This window comes from Opisthocomus hoazin, chromosome W, assembly GCF_030867145.1.
Source record: "Opisthocomus hoazin isolate bOpiHoa1 chromosome W, bOpiHoa1.hap1, whole genome shotgun sequence".
Classification (NCBI taxonomy): Eukaryota; Metazoa; Chordata; class Aves; order Opisthocomiformes; family Opisthocomidae; genus Opisthocomus; species Opisthocomus hoazin.
Window position 1 is genome coordinate 362096 of NC_134453.1, and position 13502 is coordinate 375597.

General features: G+C 37.8%; 1 protein-coding gene across 7 annotated transcripts in view; it reads right to left on the reverse strand.

Annotated features, from left to right (window-relative positions):
* The window catches only part of LOC104328496 (NEDD4 like E3 ubiquitin protein ligase), a 170418-nt gene that overhangs the window by 18595 nt on the left and 138321 nt on the right, over positions 1 to 13502 (reverse strand). For 4 of the 7 annotated variants that reach the window (XM_075446699.1, XM_075446698.1, XM_075446694.1 and 1 more), the window contains 6 exons: positions 11520 to 11651; positions 10928 to 11047; positions 8221 to 8418; positions 6802 to 6879; positions 4724 to 4778; positions 49 to 107 (listed from right to left, as the gene is read on the reverse strand). In XM_075446699.1, coding sequence (XP_075302814.1) covers positions 49 to 107; positions 4724 to 4778; positions 6802 to 6879; positions 8221 to 8418; positions 10928 to 11047; positions 11520 to 11651 — 642 coding nt within the window. Of the gene's footprint in view, positions 1 to 48; positions 108 to 4577; positions 4635 to 4723; positions 4779 to 6801; positions 6880 to 8220; positions 8419 to 10927; positions 11048 to 11519; positions 11652 to 13502 lie in introns of all 7 variants that reach the window. The other 3 variants (XM_075446697.1, XM_075446693.1, XM_075446695.1) reach the window with 1 other exon arrangement.

Here is a 13502-nt window from a genome sequence, read left to right on the forward strand (position 1 = left end):
TGTACGCCAGTCACAGCATTTAATGGAAAAAAACATAGCGGTACTTACTGGACCAGTGATCGCTGGGTTCTGCAGTCTGGGGTCTTCCCACTGGGTAATTTTATTATCTGTAAATAACAAAAGAAATTATATCGTTACTTCCCTGTTACCACACAGTGAGTTTATGCTGGTCTTATCTCCCTACAACTGTTTTCCCTACCATTCCTACAACTCAGTATTTCAGGGTTAGAAAAGGCTGCATTCACCCATCTACATCAAAACCCCATCACACTGTTTAGTTGAAAACACTCATTCAAAAATGCAAAACTACAACAGAATCCAGTGTATTTACACTGCTTTTGTTTCAACATCTGTAGCAGTAAACATGTTCTATTTGAACATGGTCTTGGATTCAACTCGTATTAGAAATACACAGACTTCATGCCTGAAAGGTAAAGGAACCCCAAAACCTCGCCAAATGACAGACTAAGTTTACTTCTTTGAAATTTTGCATAAAGACAGCCAAAATGTAATACTTCTAAAAGACAGTCTGTATTTAAATTTGGAGGGAAGAACACCTCTTTAAGAAAGAATGTCCTAGACACTGGTTTTATGAAAAGGTTATAGGACCACTAAGGGAGGCAAAATCATACAGTTATGGTGTGAGAGACCATTGACCAAAGGAGATTTTGGCAGTAACACGACAGTTCTTTTCACCAACAGCTTTTAAAAGCACCAGGAGGGCGATACAGTAGGGTTACAGAGGACCGTAACTCTCCCTGCCTCCAGACAACTGCTCCTCACAAGATTCTGAAGACAACAGAATCACAACAAAATGATGATGTTGCAACAATAAGACAATGCTCCAGAAACCAAACCAGATGCCACCTGCAACAGCGAGGTTGAAGTCATCCATTTCCTGCACCGAAAGGGTACCAGTCACACATCTGCTTGTTACCTGCACTGCTTGGACTGCTCAACTGCATGTTAAGACACTAGTCCGGATTTTAAGTTTTGTGATTGCGAGGTTTGGGAATAAACTTAGCTTAGTGTAGCTTCAAGAAAACTGTTTTTATGGCTCCTATAGGTAAAAGCAAAGAACCAAACCCACTTATATTCACACACAAGTATTTTCCATGTTTCTACAGCTGGAAAAGACCCAAAGTTTTGAGCGTCCCAAGCTAGTTTTAACATGGACTGGGATTTGAAAGGTGACATTCACTAAATGTTAACTGAAGAAAATTTAAAAAAATCACCAGCACATTTCAAGAAATTTGATCTACCGGTGAATTTAATATTAAATTACCATTTTATTTCCCCTTACACATTAAGTCTATTTAGTGCTTATCGAAATTACGGAGGAAGACTGTTAGACCGACAGCTCCAGAAGCCACGTGAGATCGACAGGCCAGAGCCTGCCATGAAGGCGTGATGCCCAACCTGGCCCTTTCCATCTTGCGGCAGCCTGCTCAGTCAAATTTCCTTCTACACAGTTTACTGGTTTTCTACCAATTCATTTCTGATACCTACTTGAAAATGACAGCCACAAATCATGGTGGTAATTTTCTATCAAATCAAAGATAACAGAATTGGAAATGACTGCAAGTTTGTCAATTCTTTCTTATTGCCCCACAAACATAAGAGCGTACGATGTTACTGACAAATCTTTGTCTAAACTTTTTTTTTCAGAGTACTACAGTGACAGGGACGTCATTTTATAAATGATATTCCAGGGCTCAAATGCCCCAACAATTAGAAGGGTCTAACCTGAACCACTCTACCTGGAAACGTAGCTCAAGATTCTCTGTCTTATCCGAAGTGGATGTGGATAACAAATTCACTCCTTTTGCAGCACATTTTCAAAAATCTACCCTCACACAAATACAATACTCTGCCTTTCCGATTCTTTGAGGATTCTCTCCTCTCCTTCCTCTGGTCCCTTTCCAAGTGGTCCACTATTTTCTTTTCTGGCAGACACAGTATTATCATAGCCAAGACATTACCAGTGCTGACGAGATTAAAAGGATTACTTCAGGTCTTATTTACAGGATGAGTTAACTCATGTTCAGTTGATGCTATTTTTCATGCCTTTTTCAATCAAAATTCTGCTAATTATACCCATTCTGAGTAAAACTTTGCAATTCTTATTAAACAGCATCTTGCTTGACGCTACAGCGGCAATTCACCAGACTCCTGATTTTTCATCCTGTCACCTCTCCTCCACTGTTGTCTTCTACTGAATTAATGAGTACATTCCCCCTAATTCATTGGTCAAATCACTAATGAATATCTTGAAAAACGGTGGATCCAACACAGACTTTGAGGGGAACCCATTTAATAAATCCATCCTCTGTCAGCAAGCCACTGCTAACTGTTCTGCCTATGGTTGGGAAACCTTTGTGTTTTCCTTCATGCTACCTTCCAGCAGGTGGATCATCTTCTCCTGTAAAGGCTCCTAGCAAATACAGAAGTACTATTTAATATGGTAAATAATGTTGACTCAGCTAGCTAAGGACTAATCATGAACTAGAGACTGTATTTCTTGTTAAAAGATTGACTGCTGCAGAAATTTAACTGTTTACAGTTAAAATCTAAAAATACCGTATTTTCAGGCTACTTTGTTACAAGTAATACCTAAATTATTGTAACAGTACTTTGCTTTACTAGTTTCTACGGCATGCTTAATAACAGCTTGTATGGCTCCACAAGAGGAGGTTTCTGTGCTGGCTGCATTACTTTTTTACAGTTTCTCTCAGGGATGAGAAAAACATTTCGAAAATAGGACAACAGTATTGGATAATTACGCAGAAGCATTACAAAATGCATCTGGGGAATGAGGACATTAGCAGCAGCTGAATGTGTTAATACTTCCAATATTTCTGTTGTATTTGAATAATAAAACTGCCTGCATTTGTTACATCTTCACTAATGGCCTGGGCAGAGAAGGGCCAGTTCATCACGGTAATGGACACGGAGACGTGCATACTTGGGGTGAGTAGAGCTGATCACACCCGTGACTGATCTCAGCGTACGCTCTCAAGCTAGCCGTGAAACAAGTGAAGAGGCAGCAGGCTCTGTCACAAACCTGTCATTACGGTCAAATGTCATTGTGCTTCCTTACCTATTCTGTGCAAACAAATGCTACTGCTGAGATTGCTCAAGACGACTCCCTGGGCACTGAACGCTCTTCGCAGTCATCCCCTAAATACTGAGCACAAGATTACCACAACGGAGCTGACCCGGTCCCCACCTCTGCTCCTAGAGCCCACCTCTAAACGCCATGGTGTGGCACCAGTCTGAGACCAAAAGCGAGTGCTGCTGCAAACAAGCAGCATTACAGAAAAACCCTCTAAATTTTTGTAAAAACTGCTACGTGAAAAGCTAAAAAAACTCTGATCAAAAGAGGGACTAGAGAGAGATTTCAGATGCAAATAAATTTAGTTTTACAACAATTATAAATTCTTTGGGGAATTCTAATTAATGTACAACTTTATCATTTAGTTTACTTCTAGGGACTAACACATGGTTCAGTAGATTTAGGAGACTGAAAAATTAAAACTTTTTAAAGGAGGTTGGGAGACTCAACAATTATACAGGTTATTTTAAGTAAGACAGTTCTATGCTGTGACTCTTCAGTGGTAGCAGTTTAGAATAATTTGCCATATTTAAGTTTCCACGCATCTGTTGGGAAAAACAATTATAGAAGGTATAAAGAATAATAATTCTGTACTGATGTTTGAAAGACATTAATCTTGTGCTTGACAAGTGTATTATTTCTGATTTTTATTTAGAACTATTTATAAAATTTCAAAATTTGTGTTACGTTAGAGACAGTCTTTTAATAATGATTTAATAATGTCATATCTACAGCTACAGATAAGCATCGGAGTCAGTGTTACTGATACTGAAGGAAAAACATAATACTATCAAATACGCATAATAGTTTAAGATTTTAACTTTTTAAGTTTTCCATAGCATATGTAACCTCTTCTAATGGTTTTGAGAGTTATCTGTTTCTGTGAAGATTATGCCACCAGTAGGAATGCCTCATTAAAAAGTCCCGCTGAAGTCTTAGGGGGAAAAAAATAAAAGGCGGCGGAGGAAACAACCCAACCTTTCTGGGCTGCTTTATTTTCAAACAACGACGAAAACTCACACAGTAGTTCTGAGGTGCTGTCGTAAGACAAGTCTACAACGAAACATCACTTACACTAGAACTCCACTAACAGAACTGAATAATATTAATGGGCTGGGTGCAGTTTAACATGCTATAAATAGGAAATAAGATCAGAATCAGCACTGCCACAATACCTTCTTAAAGGAGAAGAAAGAGTACTCATCAGTGCTAATTTCTCCACTGCCTACATGTGGAGTTGTGGCTATATGATCTTTTCTCATCTTATTTTCTATTCCTAGTGTGTATTTTAATTTATTAAGTGCAAATAAGCCATGGGATCATCAACAACAACAACAACGAACCCAAAATATCAACAAGAACAAAAGAAACCACAAAGAAGAAATGTTAATGCTTCACAAGTCAGAGAGGGACAAAGCTTGATGAGCCAATTAAAAGCAAGCTTTCAGTGAATATACAGTACCGTACGAGGGCACTAAGTCTCTGGTATCAATGTCTCCACATATCAACACCTGGCTTCCTAAATGAAGAGTAAAATTATAAAGCTTTCACTTCAATATTTATTACCTCCCTTTGTCTCTTTGCTGTAGTACCCGAGGGCTTACTTACTATGGTCTATATAAAATGTTCTTCCATCCAAATGTATTCTTTCCTCCCAGCCAGGCTGCAATTGGGAAACAAAAAAAAGAGAGGAAATAAGTGAACTACTACCACTCTCACACAGCATGAAGCAATACATTATCCACACCTACTTCAAATGTCTGATAGACACTTGTGAGGTAGAAAACACAAAATGATCACACATGCATTATATCAAGGGCAAAAATCCAGGAGGGTTCAAAGAACTGGCTATTTGTACAGGTTTCTCTATCCAATACAGTAAATTCTTTCTTAAAGCTTGGAAGTGAAATCCTCTTGCATCAGGGCTTATACTCATTTCCTACTGTGAGGAAATGATCACAAAAAATAGATTGTCCATCACTGATTAAGGTCTGAGAGCTTCTGCTTCTACTTCTGAAACACAGGCAGGTTATTTACTGTAAATACGTCCCATTACAGTGGGACTGGAATGTGTAACTCAGTCCTCAACGCTTCCCTTTTCATTCACTCCCTTTTCTCATTTTCCAGATCATTTTAGTACAGAAAGGAGAATAAATGGCCCACTGTTTGTGTATGCAATGCTGAGCAGTCTAGCACTCACTCCACCTGTATGCTCCACATGAGCTTCACACTTCTACAAAACACAGATGAGAAGTTATTTCATTTCAATCTTTTCTGAGAAACTGTTGTTAGATTCTGTAGTCATTCTCACCTCACTCAAAAATGGATTGTTTAATTGAGTTTAAATCTGTTACTCATTACGTATTTCTAGTGACATATGTCAGGCTATCCTGATGTCACTGCATGTTTTAACTCTTGCAATTAACAGAATAAATCGTGCCCTGGCCCTTCAGTTACCCATGCAGTGCCTCCTATCTAAGCAACGTGTCTTCTGCAGAACTGCAGAAGAATAGCTACTTCCACAGCTGTTTTCTTAAAGCCAAATTGCATTACTGCTGTGTTGCAACCAGGAAAGGCATCCTAATAGGTATGCTCAGCTGCGCCGAGTTTTTGATCTCATCAGTGATTCAAGCCACTGGGCCTGATAAGTGGCCTAGCTTGATTTAAATACAAGGCAAAACTTTTTGCTAACCAAGACAAGGGCAGTGAGATTTTAGGATGTTTTAGAGGAGCTTGTCTGATCGCAGCTGGTAACAGAGGGTATCACCCCTTGCCAAAGCTAGCGTTTGTCACCACTCTTGCCCAAAAGCAGCACTCATTTTGGTCTGCTGGCAGAGTGGCTCATCTAAGTAAACTGTAACCCAGTTCAATGAGAAAGAGTAGGATTAAAGCCTCGGTATTCAAACTGTTTAAAATAATGTAACCTGCCATGTCCTGTGGGGTGGGACAGTAGCCTCTTCTGCTGACACAGCTGTTTGCGGACACACGTGCTGCAGCACCGAGAGTGCTGGTGACAACTAGTGCGTCCCTGGCACTAAGGTTTCCAGTGTTGCAAGCACAATTTCAATGGCAATTTCTCAAAAGTATGCTTAGTATGTATGAGGCAATGAGCTGAATTAACACTACACCATAAAAATCAGCACCTTAGAAAAATCAGACTAGTCTCCGCCATTAAGGAAGCAGTTTTTTAAAAACAAAGCAAAGCTCTGTATTTGACAAGGCTGTAAATCAACATTATACTTGGGTTACAAGTGTGACAAAACCTCAGACATTAAAATGATAGTTTTCTCTGCAGAATATGGAAGTTTCATTGAAAAATCAATATTTATTTAGATTTCTGAATGCCAACATATGCTGGTACATTAATAGAGCTCACTTTGAACAATCTGCTCCAGCAACAGGTAATTGTCTAAAAGCACAGTCATAAGTTTCTTCAAAGCTCAAAGCTTCAGATAAGCAAAGAAACATGCAATTATTTCATAAATACTATGAGCTGGCTTCAAAGAGCCTGACTGATTCACAGATCACAATAAAGTTTGTTGGTGCAATATAAAAACATAGCTTTAATATATTCAGGAAAGTGATGACAGCAACGTATGTCTCCACATAGAATATATGACTGCAATAATAGATCAGATTCATAAGACAGCAGGTATATATTCAAATACATACACATTATCACTTACAGGAAGAGGGCCCAAATCATTAGGGTTCAAAGATGCTTTTGATCTCAAATGCACTGGAAATTTCAGTCGTGGATCCTCCTGTAACAGAAATACAGAACTGTAAATCCAACAGATCAAGTTAGGTCTATAGACTAAGACAGAAACAGAACTATCTGGAAAAGAAATCTTCCTACATCACAGTTTTGGTTTTTGGTTTTTGTTTTTTTTTTTAGAATAAACCAAAACATACGATAGCGATAGAACATTTAGTATTTGGATGTGTCGCATACTTGATTAGGATTCATATATTGAAATGATTTTTTAAATGTTAGGATTTAGTTAGGGTGATGTAAGACTGACTCCATTACGTACGCTCTGTCTAGAGATATGCTTCAAAAAATACAGCCCTATTCTGAGGAATGCATGCACTCCCATAAGTGCCATTTAGATACATATGCACATTTTTGGCTCTTAAGAACGTAAGGGAAATAAGCCATCCTATCACAAAAAGGCTCAAAAATTATGAAAATGAGCTGCTTACATTTTTATTAATGCACAGGTATTATTACATCAATGACCAATGAGGCAAAAAGGGGCAAGTAAAATTGGTCATCGAAGACAAAATTAGACAAAAAAATGCTTGAGATCTCCACACACATAATTTACTCGCATGCACCTGGGAACACCATTAAAAATGTCATGTAAATAATGGTCACAGAATATGAACGATGCCTAACAAATTAAAGTGCAACTCATATTTCAATAGTGATGTAAAATAGTGGGTCGTCTTTGAAATTTTTTTCCTACTGTAATTTTATTTGTTCATTTTGTTGACCAAAGTTGCAGAATTACTGAAAAATGGATCCTCTTAACACAAAACAAATAATAAAATGGATTCTGTTAACTGAAGAAAATGAACATGCATCGTATTAACGAAAAAACAATGCTAGACACAGTGAAATACAATACAATTATGGACAGCCTCAAACTAAACAACAATCCAAGGCTCCATTGCACTGTATGCCTCTAAACCCCAAATCTGGGGAATTTAAAGGACAATACTCCTATGCAATGATCTGTCAAGTATAAAAAGGTCAAATACAAAATGCAAAACACTACTGCATGGTATCTGATGTACAAATGCGCCAAAATCTAAGAGGATACGAACAAATAAGTTTCCTTTCTCCGAGTGCAGCAACAGCAGCACTGCAGTAATTTCACGGGATTAGCTACTCCGATCTATCGCTACCTTATGTGACTGCATGGAGGATTCGGGGGGATCCCTACATCAGCTTTATGGGGAGGCAGGCTGACAAACCCCTCCTCAAAGACAAGACAAACGCCACAATAAAACGGGGGATATACAGGCAGGAGAACAAAGGCAGAAACATTTACAAGATGGCAACTGATTGAAAATTCACGAGCTAGAGCTTCTCTTACCCACGTAGTAGTTTTAGTATTATGATCAATGAAGAAGGGCCTGCCGTTGGGTGCTATTCGCATCTCCCAGCCAGGAGGAAGGAAGCTTTGTGCAACTTTGTGTTGTGGTTTAGGTGAGTTGTAAGGTGAGGGCTGTGGAGACTGGGGGTTGGAAAGGGTGTCTTTCACCACTCTGCGCACAGGTGAGTCCTTGACACCCTGAAGACAATGAAAGATATTAAGATTTGTCATACGTCACTCCATACTGTAAAACGAACAAAACTCGGTTTCAGCAAACAGTTTTTCCTTCCAGACATAATTAATACTAGAATCCAGTGCTAGGACTGATTTCCTCCAACTAACTTTGCTAAATTCTGCTCCTTATAACACACTGAGCTTTTTGCTGTGAAAGACCCAGTGTTTTATCACTTCCCTCTGCAATGATCATGCCCACAGTATTTACATTTGCTTATCTATTTTACTGCGGCTGCCCTGTACATGTCAATATTGCATTTTACAAAGGAAAAAAAAAAGTACTGCTTCGGGCTTCATGGTGCAATGTATCTCACTTTACAAGAGAGTATCCCAAATGTCAGGCGACGTTACCCACTTTTCAATGAATTTCTCAACTGTAATTTCAGACAAAACAGTTAAATGTGAACTGAAAACAAGTTCCTAAGATAAACGGAGGTTTGCAATGACAGGTTTTGGACAATTTATTTATTTATTTATTTATTTTAGAAATGATCACAGCTGCAAAACTGCTTCACTGATCAACACTTACTGGTTAAAACCAGACATTACACGATGTGGGCCTTTTCTTAAATTTCACTTGGAAGCTGCACATTTAGCTGCCTACGCAGCTTGAAAAACTGGATCCAGATTCACTCACCTTTGAAAACACAGACTATCCCACTCCGGGAACAAGACTTCAGTACAATGTTTACTTCTTGCTCACATTTGTACTTTTCAGTTACGTTCCAGAAACATGTACTCATTAGCTGATGTGTGGTAACAGTTTGTTTTCTTCTTTCTTTGCTAATTAAGATTCATTAAATCTATGCATGCTTATTTTGGCAATTCTCTAACTTAGCCTACATTAATTACTATTTTTTGAGTATTGTATTAGAAAATGAGGCCTCAACATGGATATTTACAAAATTATTCTCGCCTTATCTGTGGCTTGTTTTGAGCTGCACTTGGACGGAAAAGGCAGTTAGATTACCGTGTTCAGAAGTAATATTCAAAATATCTTGCATTAAATAAAAGCTTTCCCTATGTCTTGTACACAAAGAAGTTGAACGCTTTACAATAAAATAAATATATTTAAACAAATGTAGTAACTTCTAAGAAGTTGAACTCTTTTTTTTCTCATGGTTGTATCCTTTTAAGTTTTTAATATTAGTAAGCCTACACCTTACTTTAAAAAAAAATATAAATTCAGAGGTGGGTATAAGACAAGTTTGTGCTCTTCAGCAGCCTCGTGGCTTCTCAGCATTGAACAAACTAACCACACGGATCAGCTGAATATTCTGAAGCGAAGAGAATACGGGGTTTGTAGCTACGGAATAGGTTACTGCCCTAAAAAGCCAGCTCATCGCCCTGAGAAACTCGTTTCAGATGCTTGGTCAATGACTTCCACCAGCTCAACTGTTTCAAATGTCAGAAGGGAGAGGAACACCCTTTATGTTTTAGTTTAAGATATTCAGAATTTTTTACTTCACATACATTACTGTAAATTTGGTATTCAAAACTAACAATGGCAAGGGTAGTTTTAAGTCATTTATTGTTGAAGGGTTTATCTGCACTACATATAAGCAGAGATAATTTATTTTAAATATGAACTAGAATCACCTCACTACCATCTGTCAAATAATCGTACCTTTGTTTAACAACTTGTTCAATAGTTTGAGTACTTTTCAGTACAAGGAACTAAGGATAATGATGCACAAAATGCATTAAATGTTACAATCTTCACTTGATTGTTGCCAAACTTTCACAGGGGCAAAAGGGGTGGAAGCAGAAAAGAGATGGTGAGAGAGAAGGCCAAATAAGGTGCCACACCTGAAGTTTGAAGCAGACATTTTTAAGAACTTATTCTCCTCAACACAGCCACGTTTAACTGACTCAAGAGTTTTAATCACACTTTCAGAAGTAAAACACACACTGCCTTCGACTGCGTAGGAAGCCACTTCAGTTATTTTTCAGACATGCTGCAGTGAACATCATTCGACAGTATGCCGAATTACTTTTAAAGATAATCAAAAGAAATTAAATATCCTTTTGAAAGATGAGGAATATAAACCACACTCAGTATCTTAATGCAAAGATTTTCCAAATGCAATTGCATGCATCACTTTCAAAGTTATTAGCATCAAAATAAATGTTTCAACTTAAAAAAAATATTTCTGATTTTATACCCTCCAAGCACTTGCAGGGAGTCACGACAGCTTATATTTCAGGCATGCATACATGTTTTAGCTGACAAAACCAAATAATCGTATATAAAATACATCACTCAATGACCACAAAAGTTAAGTAATACAGTTGTACAATACAAAGATCCAGATGGAAAACTGCTACAGCAAACCGCAACATATCAGGGCAAAAGCAGTAACGAGGAAAAGCAGCTGTGTGGCATAACTAAAAAGGTAATAAAAAGTTACACGGACCACAAAGAATGAGAAGTCAGACATGAGAGATCTTTCTTGGTAACGGCGTTTCTCACCTCTAGCGGAGCAGATAAAGTGACTGTGGGTGAACTGAGGCTACGAGGCCGTCTGATCTGGGGTTCACTTAAATGGTTGCTGCTGTTTGCTGCCGATCCAACCATGCCATCCTCTGCAAGCTGTTTCAGGAGCAAAGCCAAGTTAGAAACACAGCTCATCCAGAGTTAGGACACTCAAAAAATGACGCAATTATTTATTATTATGATGAAATATTAAATAGACTTTCTTAAAGATTAACTATTTAATTCCATTGGAAGGGCAAATAATATACGGCACTATTAACAGATCAACACAACTCTCCAACTCAATCCTAAGAACGCATTTGCCTTTTTCTTAATTCAGATGAATCTATCTAAACTCCTTTCATTGTCGCAATCAACTTACTCTGTACCTCAATATAGTTAAAAGTAGTAACAAAAAAACCCAATCATTGCAATTTTTTATGGTTATCCTGAGTTGTCATGACAATGCCTAGGATTATTATTCTTTTTTTAAATTTCAGAGTTCTGAAGAGCTGCTTCAACTGAAATGACACTCAACACATGCTAAGTGTTTGCTCTCTAAATTAAGCGTTATAACAGATCTTCCTACCTGCATAATGGGCCGTGTCCACGTCGTGGTTCGATTGTTATGATTGACATAGTAAGTTCGGCCCTTTGCATCCTTTCTTTCTTCCCAGCCTGAAGGTAAGCCTGGTGTAGTATGTACATAGGCCACTGAAGGCTGTTCAAGCAAGAAATCACTGTATTGTTACATTATAATAGCTAAAAAAAAACGTATTTCCTAAGTCTGTTGTTTATGAAAAAAAGAACTTGTTAATTTACAACATTCTTAAACACAACATATAGAAGAATATGGTTCCTGGTTCCATTTAATGTAAGGTCATCTTCATATACCTTTGAGTCAAACCATTTTTTCTCACAATAGGTCTTTTGATTCACTTTTGCACAGATTCAGGTATCTTGTTCAGAAAACAACTAAGCTTATATGCCCTCAAACTTTTTAATTTGTAGATTACACACAATGACAAAAAGGAACTTTGATTTTTCCTTGAAACGGTGGATGTGTTTTCCTTTCATTAGTATGGATACATAAGCATTGAAGTAACCGTGCAGTCAGGCCAAAATCTCCAAAGTTCTGTTCTGTTCTTTACCACAGGGTTCCTTAAATCAGTTGCAAGAAACCACTGTGGGTTTAAAAACTGAGGTTTAATCATTTTGTTACAGTTACAAATGTTGTATTCAGGGTTAGGTGTCCTGAAGACACAAGATACACCCCTAAACTGGAGCCCCAGCTTTAGTATACAAAGATTTTTTTCACTAAATTAATTTCCACATGAAAGACAATGTTCTAATGAAAATACACGGGCAATGGTTAACGGTGCACAAGGCACTAACTGTCATTAAACAACTTATGTCACTATTCAACACAATAATTCTGTTGTTGTGTGTTGCTGATGTTGTGGCATGTACTTCCTGTGAGGAAAACACGCCCTGCTTAAACCAATTTGACATTTTTTTCTGGGACATACAGAGGAAAGAAAAAAAAAAGCACAAGCAGCAAAGCTTCTTGAAGAAAGATAGCCTAGAAAGGGTTTTTAACACTGACCCTGTCTGCATCTGACTATGTATTTGAGAAGGGGAAGATGTCCAGCCAGTTATCATTTTTAGACCATCCACTCTACATAAATCTACAAGTTTATGAAGCTTAGTCCCGTCCTAGTTTGGGAGTCCTGCCTGATTAAACATTTGTTTCTATCCTTTGGCTGTGTACTTTTAATATTCAATTTATTTTAAACCTGAAGTAGTCACCATAAAATTCCATACTCAAGCACTATTTAAGACCTATACATGCCGAAAGCGGTGAACTAGAGAACTGTAATGAAGTGGAATCAGCAAGATGCGTTAATTCAGAGTTTGATGCACTAGAAACTATTTTTTTTTGGCCACATAACAGTAAAAGGAAGAGTAGTAAAAGCTTAAAAGGACTGAAATTTAAAGTCCTGTGAGAAATATCCCAAAAAAGATTTTTAATTATATCAAACTTATATTACTTTAAAGGAAATTTTTTTTGCCAGATTAGAAAAAAAAATCTCTAGCAACTACAGTTGCTGACACTGTAAGAAAAACCTCTAACCACTTAGAGCATACACAGGATGAACAGGATGAATGCAAAATTAATCAGTAAAACTTAGATGGCTAAGTGTGATTCCAGTTCCCAGTTCAACACCTGCAATTCATTTACTGACATCTTCAACTCTAAGAGTTTCACTGTTTTTCCTTATTTTACTACTTAGATTCCTCAATGCCAGCATTCTGCATCTTGTTACAAACATTACTTGCTTTTCCCATCCTCGGAGCTACCAGGCAGACTCACAAGAGCATGGGGAGTACTAAGCCACAGCTAAGGCCACCCGGCCAGCGGCCTCTCTGTTTCTAGGTCTGTAGCTCCATTCACCACACCAACCACAACGCAAGCAAGAAGCTACTATTTCCACGTCCTTACAAACAGTGATTTGTATTTTCTAAGCATTCCATTTAAAAATAGTATATGGTGGAAAATTACTACCCAAAG